The sequence below is a fragment of the Ranitomeya variabilis genome, chromosome 4 (genome assembly GCF_051348905.1).
Source record: "Ranitomeya variabilis isolate aRanVar5 chromosome 4, aRanVar5.hap1, whole genome shotgun sequence".
NCBI lineage: Eukaryota > Metazoa > Chordata > Amphibia > Anura > Dendrobatidae > Ranitomeya > Ranitomeya variabilis.
In genome coordinates this window covers 222819575-222847202 of record NC_135235.1, presented here as the reverse complement: position 1 = coordinate 222847202, position 27628 = coordinate 222819575, and the positions used below count along the sequence as shown (strand labels likewise).

General features: G+C 44.1%; 1 protein-coding gene across 1 annotated transcript in view; it reads right to left on the bottom strand.

Annotated features, from left to right (window-relative positions):
- LOC143770435 (sialic acid-binding Ig-like lectin 13) overlaps positions 1-27628 on the bottom strand; it is a 135973-nt gene that overhangs the window by 36648 nt on the left and 71697 nt on the right. Inside the window, exons 5-6 of the mRNA XM_077260057.1 lie at positions 20964-20993; positions 10112-10357 (exon numbers count right to left, since the gene is read on the bottom strand). Coding sequence (XP_077116172.1) covers positions 10112-10357; positions 20964-20993 — 276 coding nt within the window. The remainder of the gene's footprint in view (positions 1-10111; positions 10358-20963; positions 20994-27628) is intronic.

The following is a 27628-nucleotide window of genomic DNA, read 5'->3' as shown; positions in this document are numbered from 1 at the left end:
GTACCTAAACAGTAGAAACCCTCCACAAGTGACCCCATATGGGAAACTAGACCCCCCACGGAACTTATCTAGATGTGTTGTGAGAACTTTGAACCCCCAAGTGTTTCACTACAGTTTATAACGCAGAGCCGCGAAAATAAAAAATATATTTTTTTCCACGAAAATTATATTTTAGCCCCCACGTTTTTATTTTCCCAAGGGTAAGGCTGGTTTCACACTTGCGTTTTTATCTGCATGCGTTTTTTAAAAAAACGTTTGTGTGAAATAATGCATGTAAACGCAGTAAAACGCATGCGTTTTTTAGACGCATGCGTTTTTATAGAAAAACACAAGAAAACGAGAAAAAAACAAAAAACCCTAACCCTACCCCTAACCTGAAATACGTGGCACTGAAATACGTGGCACTGAAATACGTTTATATACGTATATACGTATATACGTATATAAGTGCCACGATATTTCAGTGGCCACGTATATAAGTGCCACGTATATAAGTGCCACGTATATAAGTGCCACGATATTTCAGTGGCCACGTATATAAGCGCCACATATATAAGTGCCACGTATATAAGTGCCACGTATATAATTGCCACGTATTTCATGTAAATGCCACGATATTTCAGTGCCACGTATTTCACTGAAATATCGTGGCACTTAAATACGTGGCACTGAAATATCGTGGCACTGAAAGACGTGGCACTGAAATACGTGGCACTGAAATACGTGGCACTGAAATACGTGGCACTGAAATATCGTGGCACTGAAATACGTGGCACTGAAATATCGTGGCACTGAAAAATCGTGGCACTGAAATATCGTGGCACTGAAATACGTGGCACTGAAATATCGTGGCACTGAAAGACGTGGCACTGAAATATCGTGGCACTGAAATACGTGGCACTGAAATACGTGGCACTATGTCAGAAAATGTTCATTAAACGGTTAGGGGTGAGTTTAGGGGTAGGGTTAGGGTTTGGATTCCTTTATCACCTTGATGGTGGTGGGTGACTTTTCAGTGTGTGTTCTGTTTTTTTTTCTATAAAAACGCATGCGTTTTTAACGCAAACAAACGTGTTGAGATCGGACGCCATGTCGCGTTTGGAGAGCCCCTGATGTGCCTAAACAGTGAAAACTCCCCAATTCTAACTGAAACCTAAACCCCAACCCTAACCCCAGCCCTAACCCTAGCCCTAACTCCAACCCTAACCCTAACCCTAGTCCTAACCCTAGCGCTACTTTCACACTAGCTTTTTTTTGCATACGTCGCAATGCGTCGTTTTGGCGAAAAAACGCATCCTGCAAAGTCATCTGCAGGATGCGTTTTTTCCCCATAGACTAACATTAGCGACATATTGACACACGTCGCAAGCGTCGTGCGACGGTTGCGTCGTGTTGTGGCGGACCGCCGGCAGCAAAAAACGTTACATGTAACTTTTTTTGTGCCGACGGTCCACCATTTCCAACTGCGCATGCGCGGCTGGAACTCCGCCCCCACCTCCCCGCACCTCACAATGGGGCAGCGGATGCGTGGAAAAACAGCATCCGCTGCCCCCGTTGTGCGGCGCTTGCACAGTATGCGTCGGTATGTCGGGCCGACGCAGTGCGACGGCCCCGTACCGACGCTAGTGTGAAAGTAGCCTAACGGGAAAATGGAAATAAATATATTTTTTTAAATTGTATTATTTTTCCGTAACTAACGGGGTGATGAAGGGGGATTTGATTTACTTTTATAGCATTTTTTGGGTGGATTTTTATGGTTGGCAGCCATCACACACTAAAAGACGCTTTTTATTGCAAAAAATAGTTTTTGCATCACCACATTTTGAGAGCTATAATTTTTCCATATTTTGGTCCACAGAGTCATATGAGATCTTGTTTTTTGCGGAACGAGTTGAAGTTTTTATTGGTACCATTTTCGGGTACATGACATTTTTTGATCGCTTTTTATTCTGATTTTTGGGAGGCAGAATGAACAAAAATCAGCAATTCCTGAAATTCTTTTAGGGGGGGCGTTTATACCGTTCCGCGTTTGGTAAAAAGGATAAAGCAGTTTTATTCTTCGGGTCAGTTCTATTACAGCGATACCTCATTTATGTAATTTTTTTATGTTTTGGCGCTTTTACACAATAAAAACTATTTTATATAAAAAAATAATTGTTTTTGCATCGCTTTATTCTGAGAGCTATAACTTTTTTATTTTTCTGCTGATGATGCTGTATGGCAGCTTTTTTTTTGCGGGACAAGATGACGTTTTCAGCGGTACCATGCTTATTTATATCCGTCTTTTTGATCGCGTGTTATTCTACTTTTTGTTTGGCGGTATGAGAATAAAGCATTGTTTTTTGCCTCGTTTTTTTTTTTTTTTTTTTACGGTGTTCACTGAAGGGGTTAACTAGTGATATAGTTTTATAGGTGGGGTCGTTACGGACGCGGCAATACTAAATATGTGTACTTTTATTATGTGATTTTTTTTTTATTTGGATAAAGAAATGTATTTATGGGAATTTTTTTTTTTTTCTTTATTTAGGAATTTTTTTTTTTTTTTTTTACACATGTGGAAAAATTTTTTTTTTACTTTTTTACTTTGTCCCAGGAGGGGACATCACAGATCGGTGATCTGACAGTGTGCACAGCACTCTGTCAGATCATCGATCTGACAGGCACATTGCAGAGGCTTGCCGGCGCCTGCAATGAGGAATTCTCAGCAGACGCCGGCAAGCAGGGTCATCTCATGACCCGGAAGGAGTCCCGCGGCCATCTTGGATCCGGGGACTCCTTCCAGGTCACCGGAGCAGCGCGATCTTATCGCGCTGCTCCGGTGGGAGAGCGCAGGGAGCCCCCGTCCCTGCGCGATCCCTGTTGTGAATTTGGATTCTGGGCTCCCCCGGTGGCCGCTTGTGGAATTGGACTTGTCATCCTCTTTCCTGTTTCACCTGGTTCCATCAGTAGTGGGTGTCGCTATTTAAGCTCATTTCTCTGGTGGTTTCTTGCCGGTCAACAATGTTATCTGATGCCTCTCAGTGCTTGTTCCTGCTTCTAGACTACTACTAGATAAGTTGGACTTTTGTCCATGTTTTGTTTTGCCTATTTGTTCCAGTTCACAGCTGAAGTTTTGTTACTGTGTCTGGAAAGCTCTCGTTGATCAGGGATTGCTACTCTGGCGTTATGAGTTAATGCCAGAGTTTAAGGTAATCTCTGGATGGTGTTTTGTTAGTGTTTTTCTGCTGACCATGAAAGTATACTATCTGTCTTCTGCTATCTAGTAAGCGGACCTCAAATTTGCTAAGACTATTTTCCTGCTGCGTTTGTTGTTTCATCTGAACTCACCGTCATTATATGTGGGGGGCTACTGTCTTCTTTGGAATATTTCTCTAGAGGTGAGCCAGGTCTTATATTTCCCTCTGCTAGCTATTTAGGTCTTAGGCCAGAGCTGGGCATCTAGCGATAAATAGGAAATGCTACCTGGCTATTTCTAGTTGCGCGGCAGGCTTAGTTCATGGTCAGTATAGTTCCATCTTCCGAGAGCTTGTCCCTCTATAGGCTTGCTATGATCTCTGCCTGCAGAGATCATGACAGTTTGACCGGCCGATAAAGTGTTAAAGACCCAGGTTGAGAAAGGAGAGTTATAAGAAGTCTGCTGGAATTTTTTTTTTTTTCCTCCAGTCTGCCTTGCTGCAGTCTTTTTTCTCTCTCTCCTCCTAATCTCTGTATGGTTCTGTGTGCACCTGACAATAATGGATCTCCAGAGTGTAACTACGGGTTTGAATAATCTCATCACGAAAGTACAAAATTTACAAGATTTTGTGGTACATGCTCCGGTATCTGAGCCGAGAATTCCTTTGCCGGAGTTCTTCACAGGGAATAGAGCTAGCTTCCAGAATTTCCGAAATAATTGTAAGCTTTATTTGTCCCTGAAGTCTCGTTCAGCTGGAGACCCTGCTCAGCAGGTTAGGATTGTGATTTCCTTGCTCAGGGGTGACCCTCAAGATTGGGCCTTCTCATTGCCAGCAGGGGATCCTGCGTTACGCGATGTGGATGCGTTTTTTCTGGCCTTGGGCTTGCTTTATGAGGAACCTCATTTGGAACTTCAGGCAGAAAAAACTTTGATGGCACTATCTCAGGGGCAAGACGAAGCTGAAGTTTTCTGCCAAAAATTCCGTAAATGGTCTGTGCTTACTCAGTGGAATGAGTGCGCCTTGGCGGCAACTTTCAGAGAAGGTCTCTCTGATGCCGTTAAGGATGTTATGGTGGGGTTCCCTGTGCCTGCAGGTCTGAATGAGTCCATGACAATGGCTATTCAGATTGATAGGCGTCTGCGGGAGCGCAAACCGGTGCACCATCTGGCGGTGTCTATGGAAAAGACGCCAGAAAGTATACAGTGTGATGGAATTCTGTCCAGGAGCGAGCGACAGAATTTTAGACGGAAGAATGGATTGTGTTTCTATTGTGGGGATTCTACTCATGTTATATCAGCATGCTCTAGGCGTACAAAGAAGCTTGATAAGTCTGTTTCCATTGGCACCATTCAGTCTAAGTTTATTTTGTCTGTAACCCTGATTTGCTCTTTGTCATCCATTGCCACGGACGCCTATGTTGACTCTGGCGCCGCTCTGAGTCTTATGGATTGGTCCTTTGCCAATCGTTGTGGTTTTGATTTAGAGCCTTTGGAGACTCTTATTCCTCTGAAGGGGATTGACTCCACCCCATTGGCTAATAATAAACCACAATACTGGACACAAGTAACCATGCGTATCAATCCGGATCACCAGGAGATTATTCGTTTCCTGGTGCTGTATAATTTACATGACGATTTGGTACTGGGATTGCCATGGTTGCAGTCTCACAACCCAGTCTTGGACTGGAGAGCAATGTCTGTGTTGAGCTGGGGATGTAAGGGTATTCATGGGGACTTACCTTTGGTTTCTATTTCGTCGTCCATTCCCTCTGAAGTCCCTGAGTTCCTCTCTGATTATCAAGATGTCTTTGACGAACCCAAGCTTGGGTCGTTACCTCCGCACCGTGAGTGCGATTGTGCCATAGATTTGATACCGGGTTGTAAATATCCCAAGGGTCGTTTGTTTAATCTGTCTGTGCCGGAACATGCTGCTATGCGGGAATATATAAAGGAGTCTTTGGAAAAGGGACATATTCGTCCATCTTCTTCTCCCTTGGGAGCTGGGTTTTTCTTTGTCTCAAAAAAAGACGGCTCTTTGAGACCATGTATTGATTATCGGCTTCTGAATAAGATCACTGTTAAGTATCAATACCCATTGCCATTGCTTACTGATTTGTTTGCTCGTATAGAGGGTGCTAAGTGGTTCTCTAAAATTGATCTTCGTGGGGCGTATAATTTGGTGCGGATCAGGCAGGGGGATGAGTGGAAGACCGCATTTAATACGCCCGAGGGCCACTTTGAGTATTTGGTCATGCCTTTTGGTCTTTCTAATGCCCCTTCAGTTTTCCAGTCTTTTATGCATGATATTTTCCGCGATTTTCTGGATAAATTTATGATAATATATCTGGATGATATTCTGATTTTTTCTGATGACTGGGACTCTCATGTCCAGCAGGTCAGGAGAGTTTTTCAGGTTCTGCGGTCTAATTCTTTATGTGTGAAGGGGTCTAAGTGCGTTTTTGGGGTCCAGAAAATTTCCTTTTTGGGGTATATTTTTTCTCCCTCTTCCATTGAGATGGATCCCGTCAAGGTGCAAGCTATTTGTGACTGGACTCAGCCCTCCTCTCTTAAGGGTCTTCAGAGATTTTTGGGCTTTGCCAACTTTTACCGCCGATTTATTGCTGGTTTTTCGGATGTCGTTAAACCACTGACTGATTTGACCAGACAAGGCGCTGATGTTGCTAATTGGTCCCCTCATGCTGTAGAGGCCTTTCAGGAGCTTAAGCGCCGTTTTGCCTCTGCCCCTGTGTTGCGTCAGCCTGATGTGAATCTGCCTTTTCAGGTTGAGGTTGACGCTTCGGAGATCGGAGCTGGGGCAGTGTTGTCGCAGAAAGGTTCCGACTGCTCCGTCATTAGGCCTTGTGCCTTCTTTTCTCGCAAATTTTCGCCCGCAGAGCGGAATTATGATGTTGGGAATCGGGAGCTTTTGGCCATGAAGTGGGCGTTTGAGGAGTGGCGCCATTGGCTCGAGGGGGCTAGGCATCAGGTGGTGGTATTGACTGACCACAAAAATTTGATTTATCTTGAGACTGCCAGACGCCTGAATCCTAGACAGGCGCGCTGGTCTTTATTTTTTTCTCGCTTTAATTTTGTGGTGTCATACCTACCGGGTTCTAAGAATGTTAAGGCAGATGCCCTTTCTAGGAGTTTTGACCCGGACTCTCCTGGTAATTCTGAACCCACAGGTATCCTTAGGGAGGGAGTAATTTTGTCGGCCGTTTCTCCTGATCTGCGGCGGTCCTTGCAAGAGTTTCAGGCGGATAGACCGGATCGTTGTCCGCCTGATAGACTGTTTGTTCCGGATGATTGGACCAGCAGAGTCATCTCTGAGGTACATTCTTCTGCATTGGCAGGTCATCCCGGAATTTTTGGTACCAGGGATTTGGTGGCAAGATCCTTCTGGTGGCCTTCCCTGTCACGAGATGTGCGAGTCTTTGTGCAGTCATGTGACGTTTGTGCTCGGGCCAAGTCTTGTAGTTCTCGGGCTAGCGGACTGCTGTTGCCCTTGCCTATTCCTAAGAGGCCTTGGACACACATCTCGATGGATTTTATTTCAGATCTGCCTGTTTCCCAGAAGATGTCTGTCATCTGGGTGGTCTGTGACCGTTTCTCTAAAATGGTCCATTTGGTTCCTCTGCCCAAGTTGCCTTCTTCTTCTGAGTTGGTTCCTCTGTTTTTTCAGAATGTTGTCCGATTGCACGGTATTCCTGAGAATATTGTTTCTGACAGAGGTACCCAATTTGTGTCTAGATTTTGGCGGGCATTCTGTGCTAGGATGGGCATAGATTTGTCTTTTTCATCTGCTTTTCACCCTCAGACTAATGGCCAGACCGAGCGGACTAATCAGACCCTGGAGACATATCTGAGGTGTTTTGTCTCTGCTGACCAGGATGATTGGGTTGCTTTTTTGCCATTGGCAGAGTTCGCCCTCAATAATCGGGCCAGCTCTTCCACCTTGGTGTCCCCGTTTTTCTGTAATTCGGGGTTTCACCCTCGATTTTCCTCCGGTCAGGTGGAATCCTCGGATTGTCCTGGAGTGGATGCGGTGGTGGAGAGATTGCATCACATTTGGGGGCAGGTTATGGACAATTTGAAGTTGTCCCAGGAGAAGACTCAGCGTTTTGCCAACCGTCATCGTCGTGTTGGTTCTCGGCTTTGTGTTGGAGATTTGGTGTGGTTGTCTTCTCGTTTTGTCCCTATGAGGGTCTCTTCTCCTAAGTTTAAACCTCGGTTCATCGGCCCTTATAGAATATTGGAGATTCTTAATCCTGTTTCTTTCCGTTTGGACCTCCCTGCGTCCTTTTCCATTCATAACGTTTTTCATCGGTCGTTATTGCGCAGGTATGAGGTACCTGTGGTACCTTCAGTTGAGCCTCCTGCTCCGGTGTTGGTTGAGGGTGAGTTGGAGTACGTTGTGGAGAAAATTTTGGACTCTCGTGTTTCCAGACGGAGACTCCAGTATCTGGTCAACTGGAAGGGTTACGGCCAGGAGGATAATTCTTGGGTCAATGCATCTGATGTTCATGCTTCTGATCTTGTTCGTGCCTTCCATAGGGCTCATCCTGGTCGCCCTGGTGGATCTGGTGAGGGTTCGGTGCCCCCTCCTTGAGGGGGGGGTACTGTTGTGAATTTGGATTCTGGGCTCCCCCGGTGGCCGCTTGTGGAATTGGACTTGTCATCCTCTTTCCTGTTTCACCTGGTTCCATCAGTAGTGGGTGTCGCTATTTAAGCTCATTTCTCTGGTGGTTTCTTGCCGGTCAACAATGTTATCTGATGCCTCTCAGTGCTTGTTCCTGCTTCTAGACTACTACTAGATAAGTTGGACTTTTGTCCATGTTTTGTTTTGCCTATTTGTTCCAGTTCACAGCTGAAGTTTTGTTACTGTGTCTGGAAAGCTCTCGTTGATCAGGGATTGCTACTCTGGCGTTATGAGTTAATGCCAGAGTTTAAGGTAATCTCTGGATGGTGTTTTGTTAGTGTTTTTCTGCTGACCATGAAAGTATACTATCTGTCTTCTGCTATCTAGTAAGCGGACCTCAAATTTGCTAAGACTATTTTCCTGCTGCGTTTGTTGTTTCATCTGAACTCACCGTCATTATATGTGGGGGGCTACTGTCTTCTTTGGAATATTTCTCTAGAGGTGAGCCAGGTCTTATATTTCCCTCTGCTAGCTATTTAGGTCTTAGGCCAGAGCTGGGCATCTAGCGATAAATAGGAAATGCTACCTGGCTATTTCTAGTTGCGCGGCAGGCTTAGTTCATGGTCAGTATAGTTCCATCTTCCGAGAGCTTGTCCCTCTATAGGCTTGCTATGATCTCTGCCTGCAGAGATCATGACAGATCCCCCTCTATGCCGCTGTCACTATTGACAGCGGCATCAGAGGGGTTAAATGCCTGGGCATTGCTGCGGGGTGTCAGCTGTCATATACAGCTGACACCCGCACCCGATCACCGCGGCGCTCAGCGTGAGACCGCGGTGATCGGGGCGCCGTACTAGTACTGCGGCTGTCAGTAATGCAGTGCCGGCAGCGCAGTACTAGTACGGCGCATGTCGGGAAGGGGTTAATGGTGAAAGGGGTAAACAAAGATAGTCTTATAACACCTTATCCGAACACATTTGCTCATGTCTGACCTTGTCTGCCACTTAACAAGGAGCCTTTCCTATATATATTTTAAAGGGATGAATGATGAAGAAATAAAGAATCAGAAAATTAAATATTTAATTCAGGCTGGTTTTTTTTTTATATGTTCATATTAAAAAAAAAATCTTAATTGTTCATTTTTTACGCTGGCAAAAGAAGAAAACAATGTAACTTGACATTTGTTTCTGCAGCTCATTATTCTGCTTTACTGTATAGACTGGGACAAAGTAAGCAGTGTCATGTCTTATTTTAATTAGAGTGTGAATCAGCAGAGTCATCTTGTATCATTTCAAGTCAATACAATCAGATGTATCTATTATTACTAAAGTGTGGGGTCAACAGAGCAGAGTTGTCTATTGCTTCTAGAGGATGGAGTCCGCAGAGTCCGTTATTATAATTAGAGTTTGGGATTAGAAGAGTAACGTATTATTCCTAAGGGGTGGAAACAGCAGAGTAATTTATTATTATAATAGAGTGGAGTCAGCAGAATAATCTATAATTATCAAGGGTTGGGGTCAGCAGAATATTATTCCTAGAGTGTGGGGTCAACAGAGCAGAGTTGTATATTGCTTCTAGAGGATGGAGTCAGCAGAGTCAGTTACTATAATTAGAGTTTGAGATTAGAAGAGTAACATATTATTCCTAAGGGGTGGAGTCAGCAGAGTAATTTATTATAGGAGTCAGCAGAATATTCTATAATTATCTAGGGTTGGGGTCAGCAGAATATTATTCCTAGAGTGTGGGGTCATCAGAGCAGAGTTGCATATTATTACTAGATACTAGAGACAGCAGAGTAATTTATTATTATTAGAAGTTTTGATCATAAGAGTCATGTGTTTTTATGAGGGGGTGGAGTCAGAAGAGACATATATTATTATTAGAGGGTGGATTCAGAGGAGTCATCTATTATTATTGTTAGAAGGTGGAGTCAGAAGAATCATCTAGGGTTATTACTAGTGGGTGGAGTCAGCAGAATAATCTATTATTATTATAAGAGGGTGTGGTCATAGTCATTTATTATAATTAGAATGTGAAATCAGAAGAGTGATTTATTATAATTAGAAGGAGGAGTCAGGAGAGTCATCCAAACAGTGTATTGAAGCAGAGGTGTTACACTCTGTTCACGGTTTACATCCTGTTGTTGCAAGAGTTACCGGTAGTTTTTATCCCAAAGATCTGATACCAATTGCCAATCCAAAGGATCATTCATCAAAATATTAATAGAAAACCTTTTTAAGCTTAAGTTAAATAAGTCAAGATAATTACTTATCCTTAGGTCTTTGCGGTCTACTCACAATGAACAATTATATTGATGTCTTTTTCGAAGCTCCCAAGGTTATTCTTTCCCTTACACAAGTATTTCCCGGCATCACTAAGACTAATATTGGTAAGATTGTAGATAAGCCATTGTCCATTACTTTCTTCTTTTTTCTCATTTTCCACAAGCCAAGTAATTTCAGCTGTAGGGTTGCTGTCCACTGTGCAGTTCATCTGTGTGCTGTCTCCTTCTTTGACTATAAAAGTATTATCTCTAACACCACCTAAAAGAAACAAACAAAATGACACAAATAGGAGAAAGATGTGATGGAATGTAACACACAAGTCATTTTGATGTAGTATTTTAAATCAAAGCAAGAATTAGATTCAGTATTAAATCCCTTTAGTCATGTGTTTATTAGACTCTTCTTTGTTAGTAGCTCCTGTAAAGGAGCAGTACTGGACAGAAGGTGTAGATCACTGAGGTGGCAGGCATCGGTGATATAAATCCTGGAATTGGAGGCTTCATTAACCAAAGAGAATGACCAAAGAGCCTGGGTGGGAATGGTTGATCCCATAATATTCAGTCCGAGTCTTGCTGGTCTTAAAAAAGGCAGTTAAGTTGGCTCACGAGTGTTGGATGTAGTTGTACTGGAGTGAAAGCTCTAATGGTGGACAGACCATGCCTAAAGCTGTTGCAGTGCTGATTTACCGGAAAAGTAAAACTGTGTAATTTTATGGTGCCTACCCTAAGAAATGACAGGTTTTATTATTTTATTGAATGCTTTCTTTTGGCTGAAGAAAAGCCACTTTCTTTATTTTTGAAGTTTATGAGAGATAAAATACCTAAGACTGTTTTGCACTAGAACCGCTGTGTGTACCCCTCACTGCTGCTAGAAAGCTTGAATCCCTACACTACCCATGAAAAAAAAAATTGTTCTGTAATCTGTAATTTTCACTGGCTGTCTCAGATTCATCATAGTTAAATTCACATTTCAAAAGTCATCCAGATTCACCTTCATTGTAGGAACAAATGATTGACATACCATCACCAATGACTAATAAGTCCCCTCTAATGATGAGTGAGTGTACTCAGGTTTTCCGAGCATGTTCGGGTATTCTCAGAGCATTTTGGGCACCTAACAAACAGGCAATCCCCTGTTATGAACTGGTGGTTTAGGAGCAACATGGGACGAGCTCTGGAGGAGGTGGTACCTGTACTAACCGCAGTTCCTGAGCTTAGCACAACACTAGAAGTAGCCGTGGGATGTTCCTGTCACTCCCTAGACACCTCCTCACAGCCGGATGACTAACTACCCCTAAAGATGGAAACAGGAAAGCTATCTTGCCTCAGAGAAAATTCCCAAAGGATAGGCAGCCCCCACAAATATTGACTGTGAGTGGAGAGGGAAATGACATACGCAGAATGAAACCAGGATGTAGCAAAGGAGGCCAATACTAGCTAGATAGATAGAACAGGACAGAATACTGTGCAGTCAGTATTAAAAACTAGAATAATCCACCACAGAGTTTACAAAAATCTCCACACCTGACTAAAGGTGTGGAGGGTAAATCTGCTACCCAGAGCTTCCAGCTCAACTGAATAAATCCATAGTGACAAGCTGGACAAGAAAAAACATAGAATGTGCAGAACGATTAAGTCCACAATATGTGGACAGCAAAAGAACAAGCAAGGACTTATCTTTGCTGAACTGGTCAGAATATCAGGGAAATCCAAGTAGAGACGTGAATCCAAGCAGGAACCATTGACAACTGGCACTGGCTGAAGGATAGAGCCAGGCTATATAGCCGAGCCAGAATAGACGATCAGTGGAAGCAGCTGCAGACTGCTAAATCCAAGGAGCAGCCGTAGCACTTAATACCACCAGAGGGAGCCCAAGAGCAGAACTCACAAAAGTGCCACTTACAACCACCGGAGGGAGCCCAAGAGCGGAATTCACAACAATCCTCACATGTATTCAGGCTGTCTAGCAGCTGCAAATCTTGCAGCTGCGATGATTCAAACATAATCTCCAAGCACGCCCAAGATACTCTGAGACCACACGAGCATGCTCAGAAAACTCGAGTACTGAATACACTCGCTCATCACTAGTCTCCTCCCATCAAAAAAAAGAAAGAAACCCTATAAATAAGCCATCTGGTCCATTATCAGCTCATTTGTCTCATAAAGAAAAGAGTTAATCTTCATTATTTGATCATCTAGTAGACCAGTCCAACACTGATTAATAAGATGGTCATTTACAAAGTTCTAACAAAAATAATGACACCTTTACATGAATTTGTTTAAAAATGCAAGATTCTAACAAATTCTAGTGACATGATAGCAAAGCACTCAACAGTTTGCAATTCCCTTCAAAACCATTGCTTTTCTATATACCGTATTTTTCGGACTATAAGACGCACCGGACTATAAGGCGCGCCCAGGTTTTAGAGGTGGAAAATAGAGAAAAAAAATGTGGTAAAATATTTAATAACATACTATTATATGTGGTGTTATTATATATAATAGTATGTTATTAATTTGGAAGCTGCGGAACCAGTGTGGTGTCTGTGAAGTACTATATGAAGATGCTGGAGGGTGAGTATAAGAATGGGGGCACAGGGCTTATATTGAAAGCACCACTCCAGCACTGCAAAATAACACTGGAGTGCTGCTTTAAAATCCCATGGGAGAACTGTTGTGTATTCCGCTCTTGGGCTCCCTCCGGTGGTTGTAAGTGGCACTTTGTGAGTTCTGCTCTTGGGCTCCCTCCGGTGGTTTTAAGTGGAACTGCTGCTTCTTGGATTTAGCAGTCAGCAGTTGCTTCCACTGATTGTCTATTCTGGCTCGGCTATTTATCCTGGCTCTATCCTTCAGCCAGTGCCAGTTGTCAATGGTTCCTGGTTGGATTCATATCTCTCTTGGATTTCCCTGATATTCTGACCAGTTCAGCAAAGATAAGTCCTTGCTTTGTTCTTTTGCAGTCCACTTGTTGTGGACTTATCGTTCTGCACTTTCTATGTTTTTTCTAGTCCAGCTTGTCAGCATGGATTTATTCAGTTAAGCTGGAAGCTCTGGGAAGCAGATTTACCCACCACACCAACTCTGTGGTGGATTTTTCTTGTTTTTTAATATTGACCGCACAGTATTCTGTCCTGTTCTATCTATCTAGCTAGATTGGCCTCCTTTGCTACATCCTGGTTTCATTCTGCATATGTCATTTCCCTCTCCACTCACAGTCAATATTTGTGGGGGCTGTCTTCCTTTGGGAATTTTCTCTGAGGCAAGATAGCTTTCCTGTTTCTATCATTAGGGGTAGTTAGTCCTCTGGCTGTGACGAGGTGTCTAGGGAGTGACAGGAACATCCCACGGCTACTTCTAGTGTTGTGTTAAGCTCAGTAACTGCGGTCAGTACAGGTACCACCTCCTCCAGAGCACGTCCCATGTTGCTCCTAAACCACCAGTTCATAACAGTACAACTGGCCAAAAATGAATTAAATGCATCTCAAAAGAAGGAAGAAAAAGTTCTGAGCCATTTTTTTTTTTTGCAGTCTGTTTTGTCTTTTTTTTCCTCTTAATCTCTGGGTGGTTCAGGATTTTGGCGCTGGCATGGATGTTCAGGGTTTGTTTTCTCGTTTGGATCAACTTGCTGCAAGAGTACAGAGTATCCAAGATTATGTTGTCCAGACTCCGGCTTTAGAGCCTAAAATTCCTACTCCTGATTTGTTTTTTGGGGACAGATCCAAATTTTTGAACTTTAAAAATAACGGCAAATTGTTTTTTGCTTTGAAACCCCGTTCCTCTGGTGATCCCATTCAGCAGGTTAAAATTGTCATCTCTCTGCTGCGTGGTGACCCTCAGGACTGGGCATTCTCCCTTGAATCAGGGGATCCGGCATTGCTTAATGTAGAAGCATTTTTTCAAGCGCTCGGATTATTGTATGACGAACCTTATTCTGTGGATCATGCAGAAAAAACCTTGTTGGCCCTATGTCAGGGTCAGGAAGCGGCAGAATTATACTGCCAGAAATTTAGAAAATGGTCTGTGCTCACTAAATGGAATGAGGATGCTCTGGCAGCAATTTTCAGAAAGGGTCTTTCTGAAGCCCTTAAAGATGTTATGGTGGGGTTCCCCATGCCTGCTGGTTTGAGCGAATCTATGTCTCTAGCCATTCAGATTGATCGGCGCCTGCGCGAGCGCAAAGTTGTGCACCATATGGCAGTGTCCTCTGAGCAGAGTCCTGAGCCTATGCAATGTGATAGGATTTTGACTAGAGCAGAACGGCAGGGATTCAGACGTCAGAATAGGCTGTGTTTTTACTGTGGTGATTCTGCTCATGTTATTTCTGATTGCCCTAAGCGTACTAAGAGGGTCACTAGGTCTGTTACCATCAGTACTGTACAGCCTAAATTTCTCTTATCTGTGACCCTGATTTGCTCATTATCGTCCTTTTCTGTCATGGCATTTGTGGATTCAGGCACTGCCCTGAACTTAATGGACTTGGAATTCGCCAGGTGCTGTGGTTTTTCCTTGCAGCCTTTGCAGAGCCCTATTCCTTTGAGGGGCATTGATGCTACACCGTTGGCCAAGAATAAACCTCAGTATTGGACTCAGCTGACCATGTGCATGGCTCCAGCGCATCAGGAAGATTGCCGTTTTCTGGTGTTGCATAACTTGCATGATGTTGTTGTACTGGGTTTTCCATGGTTACAGGAACATAATCCGGTGCTGGATTGGAAATCTATGTCTGTGACTAGTTGGGGTTATCAATGGGTACATAGTGACGTTCTTTTGATGTCAATTTCCTCTTCCCCCTCTTCTGAAGTCCCAGAGCTTTTGTCGGATTTCCAGGATGTATTTGATGAGCCGAAGTCCAGTTCCCTTCCTCCACATAGGGACTGTGATTGTGCTATTAACTTGATTCCTGGCTGTAAGTTCCCTAAGGGCCGACTTTTCAATCTGACTGTGCCAGAGCATGCCGCCATGCGGAGTTATGTCAAGGAGTCTTTGGAGAAGGGGCATATTCGGCCGTCTTCGTCACCATTGGGAGCAGCATTCTTTTTTGTTGCCAAGAAGGATGGCTCCTTGAGACCCTGTATTGATTATCGCCTTCTTAATAAGATCACGGTCAAATTCCAATACCCTTTACCTTTTCTCTCTGATTTGTTTGCTTGGATTAAGGGGGCTAGTTGGTTTACTAAGATTGACCTTCGAGGGGCATATAATCTTGTTCGTATTAAACAGGGTGACGGATGGAAAACTGCATTTAATATGCCCGAAGGCCATTTTGAATACCTTGTGATGCCTTTTGGGCTTTCTAATGCTCCTTCTGTATTTCAGTCCTTCATGCATGATATTTTCCGCAATTATCTTGATAAATTCATGATTGTGTATTTGGATGATATTTTGATTTTTTCCGATGATTGGGAGTCTCATGTGAAGCAGGTCAGGATGGTATTCCAGATCCTTCGTGATAATGCGTTATTTGTGAAGGGGTCTAAGTGCCTATTTGGAGTTCAGAAGGTCTCTTTTTTGGGTTTTATTTTTTCTCCCTCGTCTATAGAAATGGATCCTGTTAAGGTCCAAGCCATTCATGACTGGATTCAACCCACATCGGTGAAGAGCCTTCAGAAATTTTTGGGCTTTGCTAATTTTTATCGCCGTTTCATTGCCAACTTTTCCAGTGTGGTTAAGCCCCTGACCGATTCGACGAAGAAAGGCGCTGATGTGACTAATTGGTCCTCTGCGGCTGTTGAGGCCTTTCAGGAGCTTAAACGCCGATTTACTTCTGCCCCTGTGTTGCGTCAGCCAGATGTTTCTCTTCCTTTTCAGGTTGAGGTTGACGCTTCTGAGATTGGGGCAGGGGCCGTTTTGTCTCAGAGGAATTCTGATGGTTCTTTGATGAAACCGTGTGCCTTTTTTTCCAGAAAGTTTTCGCCTGCGGAGCGCAATTATGACGTTGGCAATCGGGAGTTGTTGGCTATGAAGTGGGCATTTGAGGAGTGGCGACATTGGCTTGAGGGAGCCAAGCACCGCGTTGTGGTCTTGACCGATCATAAGAATCTGATTTACCTCGAGTCGGCCAAGCGGCTGAACCCTAGACAGGCTCGATGGTCCCTGTTTTTCTCCCATTTTGATTTTGTGGTCTCGTATCTTCCGGGATCTAAGAATGTTAAGGCTGATGCCCTCTCTAGGAGTTTTTTGCCTTATTCTCCTGGAGTCCCTGAGCCGGTTGGCATTCTTAAAGAAGGGGTGATTCTTTCTGCCATCTCCCCTGATTTACGGCGGGTGCTTCAGGAATTTCAGGCTGATAAACCTGACCGCTGTCCAGTGGGGAAGCTGTTTGTTCCTGATAGATGGACTAGTAAGGTAATTTCTGAGGTTCATTGTTCAGTGTTGGCTGGTCATCCTGGGATTTTTGGTACCAGACATTTGGTTGCTAGGTCCTTTTGGTGGCCTTCTTTGTCGCGGGATGTGCACTCTTTTGTGCAGTCCTGTGGGACTTGTGCCCGGGCCAAGCCTTGCTGTTCCCGCGCTAGTGGGTTGCTTTTGCCTTTGCCGGTCCCTGAGAGGCCCTGGACGCATATTTCCATGGATTTTATTTCGGATCTTCCTGTTTCCCAGAAGATGTCTGTTATCTGGGTGGTTTGTGACCGGTTCTCTAAAATGGTCCATTTGGTACCTTTGCCTAAATTGCCTTCCTCCTCTGATTTGGTTCCATTGTTTTTTCAGCATGTGGTTCGTTTGCATGGCATTCCAGAGAATATTGTGTCTGACAGAGGTTCCCAGTTTGTTTCTAGGTTTTGGCGGGCCTTTTGTGCTAGGATGGGCATTGATTTGTCTTTTTCTTCGGCGTTTCATCCTCAGACAAATGGCCCAACTGAGCGAACTAATCAGACCTTGGAAACCTATTTGAGATGCTTTGTGTCTGCTGATCAGGGTGATTGGGTGGCTTTCTTGCCGTTGGCCGAGTTTGCCCTTAATAATCGGGCTAGTTCGGCTGCTTTGGTTTCGCCTTTCATTTGTAATTTTGGTTTTCATCCTCGTTTTTCTTCGGGGCAGGTTGAGCCTTCTGATTGTCCTGGTGTGGATTCTGTGGTGGACAGGTTACAGCAGATTTGGACTCATGTGGTAGACAATTTGACGTTGTCTCAGGAAAAGGCTCGACGTTTTGCTAACCACCGTCGGTGTGTTGGTCCCAGCTTCGGGTGGGGGATTTAGTCTGGTTATCTTTTCGTCATGTTCCTATGAAGGTTTCTTCCCCTAAGTTCAAGCCTCGGTTTATTGGTCCTTATAAGATTTCTGAGATTATCAATCCGATGTCTTTTCGTTTGGCCCTTCCAGCCTCTTTTGCCATCCATAATGTTTTCCATAGATCTTTGTTGCGGAGATATGTGGTGCCCGTTGTTCCCTAGGTTGATCCTCCTGCCCCGGTGTTGGTTGAGTGGGAGTTGGAATATGTGGTGGAGAAAATTTTGGATTCTCGTTTTTCGAGGCGGAGGCTTCAGTATCTTGTCAAGTGGAAGGGTTATGGCCAGGAGAATAATTCTTGGGTTGTTGCCTCCGATGTCCATGCCGCCGATTTGGTTCGTGCCTTTCATTTGGCTCGTCCTGATCGGCCTGGGGGGCTCTGGTGAGGGTTCGGTGACCCCTCCTCAAGGGGGGGGGTACTGTTGTGAATTCCGCTCTTGGGCTCCCTCCGGTGGTTGTAAGTGGCACTTTTGTGAGTTCTGCTCTTGGGCTCCCTCCGGTGGTTTTAAGTGGAACTGCTGCTTCTTGGATTTAGCAGTCAGCAGCTGCTTCCACTGATCGTCTATTCTGGCTCGGCTATTTATCCTGGCTCTATCCTTCAGCCAGTGCCAGTTGTCAATGGTTCCTGGTTGGATTCACATCTCTCTTGGATTTCCCTGATATTCTGACCAGTTCAGCAAAGATAAGTCCTTGATTTGTTCTTTTGCAGTCCACTTGTTGTGGACATCATTCTGCACTTTCTATGTTTTTTCTAGTCCAGCTTGTCAGCATGGATTTTATTCAGTTAAGCTGGAAGCTCTGGGAAGCAGATTTACCCTCCACACCTTTAGTCAGGTGTGGAGATTTTTGTAAACTCTGTGGTGGATTTTTCTAGTTTTTTAATACTGACCGCACAGTATTCTGTCCTGTTCTATCTAGCTAGCTAGATTGGCCTCCTTTGCTACATCCTGGTTTCATTCTGCATATGTCATTTCCCTCTCCACTCACAGTCAATATTTGTGGGGGGCTGTCTTCCTTTGGGAATTTTCTCTGAGGCAAGATAGCTTTCCTGTTTCTATCTTTAGGGGTAGTTAGTCCTCCGGCTGTGACGAGGTGTCTAGGGAGTGACAGGAACATCCCACGGCTACTTCTAGTGTTGTGTTAAGCTCAGTAACTGCGGTCAGTACAGGTACCACCTCCTCCAGAGCACGTCCCATGTTGCTCCTAAACCACCAGTTCATAACAGAGAACTATAACTCCCAGCATGGCCTGCAGATCCTATGACATGCTGGGAGTTATAGTTCACCAAAGGAGTGGCAGAGTGCTTTATTGTGTTTTGTAGACTAACCTCCTAATTGTGTCAGCCAGCCAGCCACTGTGGTGAGGTAAAAGCATCCCATGACTGCACACACAGAGCCCTCCCTCCTATTGCCTTTCCACAGCGCAGCTTATAAGAGGAAGCCTGCAGATTCTATTGGGGAGTCTGAAGGATCTGTGATGATGTCAAGAAGAGGGAGGGCTCTGTGCTGCCATGTGATGCTCCAGCACGCCCACTTCTGACATCACACAGGTCCTCCTTGTGCACAGCTCTCAGCATTCAGCCCAGGCAGGTATGCAGCGATCTCCTCTCCCCTGGCCCCTGCTGCTGCTGCCTCCTCCTCCCCCGGACACACAGATCTCCCCAGCTGCTGCAGGAATCCAGCACTGAGGAAACCATGTGTGTCCCTGCTTAAGTGAAGTATTCATTTGCTGCTCCCAGCTCACCACTCAGCTGATAGGTGGGTGGGGAAGCAGCTAATGAATATTCACTGCACTTAATCATCGGGACCAGGTGGTTTCCCCAGCACTGATTCCAGGCAGCAGGGACATTTTTCTGCCTCCTGAAGTGGGATAACAGTGGGATCCCACTTGCTGCTGCCCCCCTCCCCACATGCTACATCCCTACCATAAGACGCACCCACACTTTCCTCCCAAATTTGGAGGAAAAAAGTGCGTCTTATGGTCGGAAAAATACGGTATATATTTTTTATTTCTTTTTTCTTCATTTTTCAAAGTTGGAAATTTTTGACCACTTATTTTGGGATATGAGTAGCCAAAAGGAATAGTAAGCAAGGATACAACTTTATTAAAAGCACAACATGATGGCAGTAAAAGTACCCCTATAGGTATTTAGTGAATATATTTAGATAAACAAGTTGAAAATAAAAATCCTAGGGAATTTAGAGGCAAGGAACTGTAGGCACCCAAATAAAGAATTCCATGCTATTTTACAATATATCAAATAATATATAAGTAAAATTGGCTCATCAGAATACCTCAAGATTCTCCGATGGGCCAAGACAACAATGATACAACAATGAGTACTAAAGGTCCAGCAGAATAGCAGAGCTGACTTTGAAGCAAATGCTTATAATTATGAGATAATGAAGCTTAATCTTGCGCTTACTGTTAATCTTGCTCTATTATTACAGACTTTAAATTACATTGCAGTCTTTGTTGTTATTCCTGTACACACAGGCTTTATAATAAGGCTACATAATAAGATCTAATAGGTTACTACATATTAGATCTTACTGTAGATAAAACCTGTGCGTACAGGAATAACAACAAAGACTGCAATGGTCTGTAATAATAGTGCAAGATTAACCGTAAAAAAAATATTGATTTTGTTAAATGTGAAGAAACTTATACAGACTATATTCACTATGAATTGTAAAGTGATGATAATTACAATGAAGACAATGTCTTTATATCAGAATTATAGGTTGCAGACATGTATAACTTATATTCATAATGATTTATTATGGTTTTCCAAAGTGTCCATAAAAAATATTGTGATTTTTTTCATAAACTGTCTAGAAAAAATAAAAAGTCAAGTTGGCAGCCCTGGAGGCACTACAGGGGAAATGTTTAAGTACACAATGGTTTAAATAAAACCTTTCACCAAAGTGGAATGAGATATTTTTTTCTTTGTATTATAATTCTCGGTTGCAGAGATATTAGCAATCAAGGTATTTAATATTTAAACAGGTAACTTTTTAAAGTCTAAGTAGGCATTACCAGAGAGATTTCACTGGGGGCATGTACTTCTTCATCTTTTTGATGCAAACCAATCATAAGAAGGCAGTAGCTCACTAGAGAAAGAACACTCCCCTACAATAGCACAGAACATGCTCAATGTGAGACATAAATTGACTAACAGTCTGCTTTACTCATTGCAGAATGTTGATGTGCTGGAGCGCAGCAGACCTGAGTGTAGACAATTTACCAGAGAGATTTCACTGGGGGCGTGTACTTCTTCCACTTTTTTATGCTGACCAATCATAAGCAGGCAGCAGGCTCACTGGAGAAAGAAGAACACTCCCGCACAATAGCATAGAACAGGCTCAATGTGAGACATGAATTGACTAACAGTCTGCTTTACTCATTGCAGAATGTTGATGTGCTGGAGCACAGCAGACCTGAGTGTGGACAAACACAAAATTTGGTGAAAGGTCCTCTTTTAAGTTCATTTTATACATAAACTATCCACCTGGAATACAGAGGAAGGCCGTTCTAGGATGGAACATATAGGATAAAATATCCCCTCTACAACACACACAAATTACTATTGATCTTGATATGACCACATACTGTATATTAGTGTAAAATGTTGTTACCTTTAGTGGTGATGGTCACATTGGGAGGGTCTGCAATTGAAAAACATGAAAATATTTTTGTAAGATTGGAAAAAAAATTATCGTTTACATCATTACACATTGTTAAAAAAAATAGTATCGCCTATTGTTTCACCAGTTGATTAATGAATATTTTCCATCATGCATAACCAGAAACATTTAACTTTTTCTTATCCCAATATTTTTTAAGACATCTACATATTTTTGTCATTTGCTTATTCAAATAATTATTGTCTCTTTTTGTCATGAGTCATGACTAGTGTTGAGCATTCCGATACCGCAAGTATCGGGTATCGGCCGATACTTGCGGGTATCGGAATTCCGATACCGAGATCCGATACTTTTGTGGTATCGGGTATCGGTATCGAAACAACATTAATGTAAAAATGTGTAAAAGAGAGAATTAAAATAAAAAATATTGCTATACTCACCTCTCCGACGCAGCCTGCACCTTACCGAGGGAAGCGGCAGCGTTCTTTGTTTAAAATTCGCGCTTTTCTTTCCTTACGTGAAGTCCCGGCTTGTGATTGGTCGCATGCCGCCCATGTGGCGGCGACGCAACCAATCACAGCAAGCCGTGACGTAATTTCAGGTCATTCAGTATTTTAAAATTACGCTCCGGCTTTGTGATTGGTTGCGTCGCAGTCACATGGGCGACGCAACCAATCACAGCAAGCCGTGACGTAATTTCAGGTCCTTAAGGATTTTAAAATTACGTCCCGGCTTTGTGATTGGTTGCGTCGCAGTCACATGGGCGACGCAACCAATCACAAGCCGTGATGTCACGGGAGGCTGGACACGCGCGCATTTTAAAATGGGCGCGTGTCCAGCCTCCCGTGACGTCCCGGCTTGTGATTAGTTGCGGCGCGGTCAACCAATCACAAGCCGGGAGGCTGGACACGCGCGCATTTTAAAATGGCTTCCCGGCTTGTGATTGGTTGACCGCGCCGCAAGCAATCACAAGCCGTGACGTCACGGGAGGCTGGACACGCGCGCATTTTAAAATGGGCGCGTGTCCAGCCTCCCGTGACGTCCCGGCTTGTGATTGGTTGCGGCGCGGTCAACCAATCACAAGCCGGGAGGCTGGACACGCGCGCATTTTAAAATGGGCGCGTGTCCAGCCTCCCGTGACGTCCCGGCTTGTGATTGGTTGCGGCGCGGTCAACCAATCACAAGCCGGGAAGCCATTTTAAAATGCGCGCGTGTCCAGCCTCCCGGCTTGTGATTGGTTGACCGCGCCGCAACCAATCACAAGCCGGGACGTCACAGGAGGCTGGACACGCGCCCATTTTAAAATGCGCGCGTGTCCAGCCTCCCGGCTTGTGATTGGTTGACCGCGCCGCAACCAATCACAAGCCGGGACGTCACGGGAGGCTGGACACGCGCCCATTTTAAAATGTGTGCGTGTCCAGCCTCCCGTGACGTCACGGCTTGTGATTGGTTGCGTCGCCCATGTGACTGCGACGCAACCAATCACAAAGCCGGGACATAATTTTAAAATCCTTAAGGACCTGAAATTACGTCACGGCTTGCTGTGATTGGTTGCGTCGCCCATGTGACTGCGACGCAACCAATCACAAAGCCGGAGCGTAATTTTAAAATACTGAATGACTGAAATTACGTCACGGCTTGCTGTGATTGGTTGCGTCGCCGCCACATGGGCGGCATGCGACCAATCACAAGCCGGGACTTCACGTAAGGAAAGAAAAGCGCGAATTTTAAACAAAGAACGCTGCCGCTTCCCTCGGTAAGGTGCAGGCTGCGTCGGAGAGGTGAGTATAGCAATATTTTTTATTTTAATTCTTTCTTTTACACATTAATATGGATCCCAGGGCCTGAAGGAGAGTTTCCTCTCCTTCAGACCCTGGGAACCATCAGGAATACCGTCCGATACTTGAGTCCCATTGACTTGTATTGGTATCGGGTATCGGTATCGGATTGGATCCGATACTTTGCCGGTATCGGCCGATACTTTCCGATACCGATACTTTCAAGTATCGGACGGTATCGCTCAACACTAGTCATGACATGTTGGTTCTCATTTTAATGCCATTTTTATATCAGTAATTTTTTTCTTTTATAGTGGGAGAAAATATAAAAAAAATTGCCTAAACAGTGGACATCCCCAGCAAGTGATGCCATTTTGGAAACTATACCCCTCAAGGAATGTATCTAGATATGTGGTGAGCACCTTGGAACCCCAGGTGCTTCACAGAAGTTTATAATGTTGAGATGTAAAAATAAAGAATCAAAATTTTGCCAGAAAAATGTTAATTTAGCAACAATTTTTTTAATTTTCACAAGGATAAGGCTGGTTTCACACTTGCGTTTTTGTAAGCTGTGTTTTAGCGCTAAAAAATGCAAAAAAAGCATGCGTTTTTTTTCCTATTTTTCCTATACTTAACATTAAAAACGCATGCGTTTTTTCGCATGCGTTTTGACGCGTTTTCGGCAACGCATGCGTTTTTTGACGCGTGCGTTCATTTGCAGAAATGCAACCTGTAGTAATTTCTAGCTGCTTTTTTTGCCGCGAAAAAACGCATGCATTTTTTTGCGGCAAAAAAATGCATTGCTGTCTATGTAAACGCATGCGTTTTTAAGCACATGCGTTTGTTTGCATTAAAAACGCATGCGTTTTTATAGAAAAATACAAGGAAACACAAAAAAAACAAGAAAATCCTAACCCTAACCCTAACCATAGGGATCCAAACCCTAACCCTAACCCTAAGGTTAGGATCCCTAGTAACCCTAGGGATCCTAACCCTAACCCTAACCCTAGGGATCCTAACCCTAACCCTAAACCTTAGGGTTAGGGTTAGGATCCTAACTCTTAGGGTTAGGGTTAAGGTAAGGGTTAGGATCCCTAGGGTAACGGTTAGGGTTAGGATCCCTAGTAACCCTAGGAATACTAACCCTAACCCTAGCCCTAGGGATCCTAACCCTATCCCTTAGGGTTAGGGTTAGGATGCTATCCCTTAGGGTTAGGGTTAGGATCCCTAGGGTTATGGTTAGGGGTAGGGTTAGGGTTAGGGGTAGGGTTAGGGTTAGGGTTTGGATCCCAAGGGTTATGGTTAGGGTTAGGGGTAGGGTTAGGGTTAGGGTTAGGATCCCAAAGGTTATGGTTAGGGTTAGGGGTAGTGTTAGGGTTAGGGGTAGGGTTAGGGTTAGGGTTATGGTTAGGGTTAGGGTTTGGATCCCTTTATCACCTTGATGGTGGGGGGTGGCTTATCAGTGACCTGGTGACCAGGACATTCTAATAAAAAGCTACCCCTAACCCTAACCCTAGGGATCCTAACCCTAACCCTAACCCTAACCCTAGCTAATTATATTAATAGTGTGTTTTCTAGTTGATTTTGATGATTGGCAGCTGTCACACACTTCTCAGCATGCGTTTCAAAAACGCAAACGCGTTTTGCCGCGATTTTTTTTTTGCCGCAAAAACGCATGCGTCAAAAAAACGCGGCGTTTGGCCACGTTTACATGCGTTTTTTCACCACATGCGTTTTTTTTAAAAACGCTGCAGATCAAAACGCAAGTGTGAAACAAGCCTTACAGGGGAAATTACACCACAGTTTGTTGTGCAATTTCTCCTAGGTATGGTGATATGTGGATATGTCGTGGAAAACTACAGTTTGGGTGCAGGGCAGTGCTGGAAAGCAAAATTTGCTGGAATCATTAGTGGACACCATGTTCTGTTTGGAGAGACCCATATGTGCCTTAACGGTGGAAACTTCCCACAAGTAAACCCACTTTGGAAACTAGATCCATCAAGAATGTAGCATCCACCGGCACCTCCACATGGTTCCCCTCTTCCTTCTATGTGGGGACGATGGCTTACTCCATGCCCGAGCCCCGGTGTGGTCCTTGCGTGCTGCTTCTACCTTCTACTCTTTGCAGACTGCACTGTGTTCTGGCAGTGTGCCTAGTGTGCACATGCGTGCGCTCCCCTGTTCTTAAAGGAGCAGTGTGCGAACATGGTAAAATTTCCCCAGCTAACAGCTGGGAGGCATTTAGTTGATGTGTGAACGTGCAACGTGTCTCCGAGCCAATAGCTTGTATATAAGACATCCTCCCCAATGGGGAGGTGACTGAGCAAGAGCACCCCCTATAGTTACTGGTAGGTGGTTTAGTGTTTGCAACTGTATATTGTTAAGTCCCCCGTCCTTAGTCTGTTAATGTTTCCCATATCCTGTTTCCCGTTCGTCCTGAATAGTTAGCCCTTGTTCCTGTGACCAGTTTGGCAGTACTTGAACTGTTTCCCGAGACTTATGTGTCTAACCTATCTCTGTAACTGTCTTGTCGGCACGGTCTGAACCTGTCCCTGTGGCCGTCCCATCTGCTATCTGGAGAACACCACGGTAGCTGCTTAGTAACACCCCTCCAGGGTAGGTATGGTCTGTGGCACAGCGGGTCCACGAAACACGTTCACTACCTCCGTGCGTAACAAATGAACTTATCTAAAAGTGTGGTGAGCACCTTGAACTCCAAGGTGCTGCATAGAAATTTATAACATTGAGACGTAAAACAAAAAAAAATAAAAAATTTTCCACAAAAATGTTCAATTTTTTTATTTCACAAGAGTAACAGGAGGAAATGGACCCCTAATATTTTTTTCCAATTTCTCTTGAGTATGCCGATACCTCACATGTGGCTGAAAACGACTGTTTTGGTGCACAGCAGGGCTTGAAAGGGAAGGAATTACGTTTTGGAACTCAGAATTTGCGAGTGTCATGTAACGTTTGGAGAGGCCCTGATGTGCCTAAACAGTGAAAATCCCTACAACTGACCCCATTTTTGAAACTAGACTCCTTAATGAATGTATCTAGATAAGTGGGGAGCACCTTGAACCCCCAGGTGCTTCACAGAATTTTGATCTGTGAAAATGAAGAAAATATGTTATTTTAGCCCCATTTTTCTTCATTTTCACAAGGATGGCAGGTAGTGTTGAGCGATACCGTCCGATACTTGAAAGTATCGGTATCGGATAGTATCGGCCGATACCCGAAAAGTATTGGATATCGCTGATACCGATACCCGATACCAATACAAGTCAATGGGACACCAAGTATCAGAAGGTATCCTAATGGTTCCCAGGGTCTGAAGGCGAGGAAACTCTCCTTCAGGCCCTGGGATCCATATTACTGTGTAAAATAAAGAATTAAAATAAAAAATATTGATATACTCACCTGTCCGGAGGCCCCTGGACATCACCGCTGGTAACCGGCAGCCTTCTTTGCTTAAAATGAGCGCGTTCAGGGCCTTCCATGACGTCACGGCTTCTGATTGGTCGCGTGCCGCTCATGTGACCGCCACGCGACCAATCACAAGCCGTGACGTAATTCTCAGGTCCTAAATTCCTAATTCTAGGAATTTAGGACCTGAGAATGACGTCACGGCTTGTGATTGGTCGCGTGGCGGGCACATGAGCGGCACGCGACCAATCAGAAGCCGTGACGTCATGGAAGGCCCTGAACGCGCTCATTTTAAGCAAAGAAGGCTGCCGGTTACCAGCGGTGATTTCCAGGGGCCTCCGGACAGGTGAGTATATCAATATTTTTCATTTTATTTCTTTATTTTACACAGTAATATGGATCCGATACCGATTCCCGATACCACAAAAGTATCAGATCTCGGTATCGGAATTCCGATACCGCAAGTATCGGCTGATACCCGATACTTGCGGTATCGGAATGCTCAACACTAATGGCAGGATAAAATTGAGCCCAAAATTTATTGTGCAATTTATCCTGAGTACAGCGACATATTGGAGTTCAGAATTTACTGGAATGGATTGAGGGTGCCATGTTACATTTGCAGAGACCCTGAAGTGCCAGAACAGCATTAACCTCCCCATTTGTGACCTCATTTTACAAACTACATGCCCCAATGAATTAATCTAGGGGTACAGGGATCATATTGACTCCATACGTGTCTCACAGATTTTATACCATTGGGCGGTGAAGAAAGAATAAATTACATTTTTACCACTAAAATGTCGTTTTAGCCCAAGTTTTTACATTTTCTAAGGGCTAATAGGGAAAAATGGACCTTTGCTTGTTGAAATTATTTTTTCCTGAGTGCGCCCATACCCTACATGTAATAGGGAAATACTTTAGAGGCACAATGCAAAGCTCAGAAGGGAAGGAGCTCCATATTATAGTGCAGATTTTACTTTTATAGTTTGCAGGTGCCATGACCTACCGAGACAGCCCCAGAGGTGTCAGAACAGTGGAACGTTCCATAAGTGACCGCATTTTACAAGCTACACCTCTCAATGAATTCATCTAGGGGTGCAGTGATCATGTTGACGCCATGGGTGCATCACAGAATTTTATACCATGGGCAGTGAAAAAAAGTTACATTTTTGATCACCAAAATTTTGTTTTAGCCATAGATCTTACATTTTCAGACAGGGAAAATTATAGCACCAAAATGTATCCAACAATTTCTCCTGCACGTGGAAATACCCCATATGTGACTGTTCAGAAATGCTTAGCTGTGCAGCGAAACTCGGGAGAGATGGAGCGCTATTTAGCTACTGGAGCGCAAATTTCCCTAGAATAGTTTGCAGACTCCATATACAGAGTCCCTAAGTGCTAGAAGAGCAGAATACCTATTTAATTCATCCCATTTTGGAAATCATACCC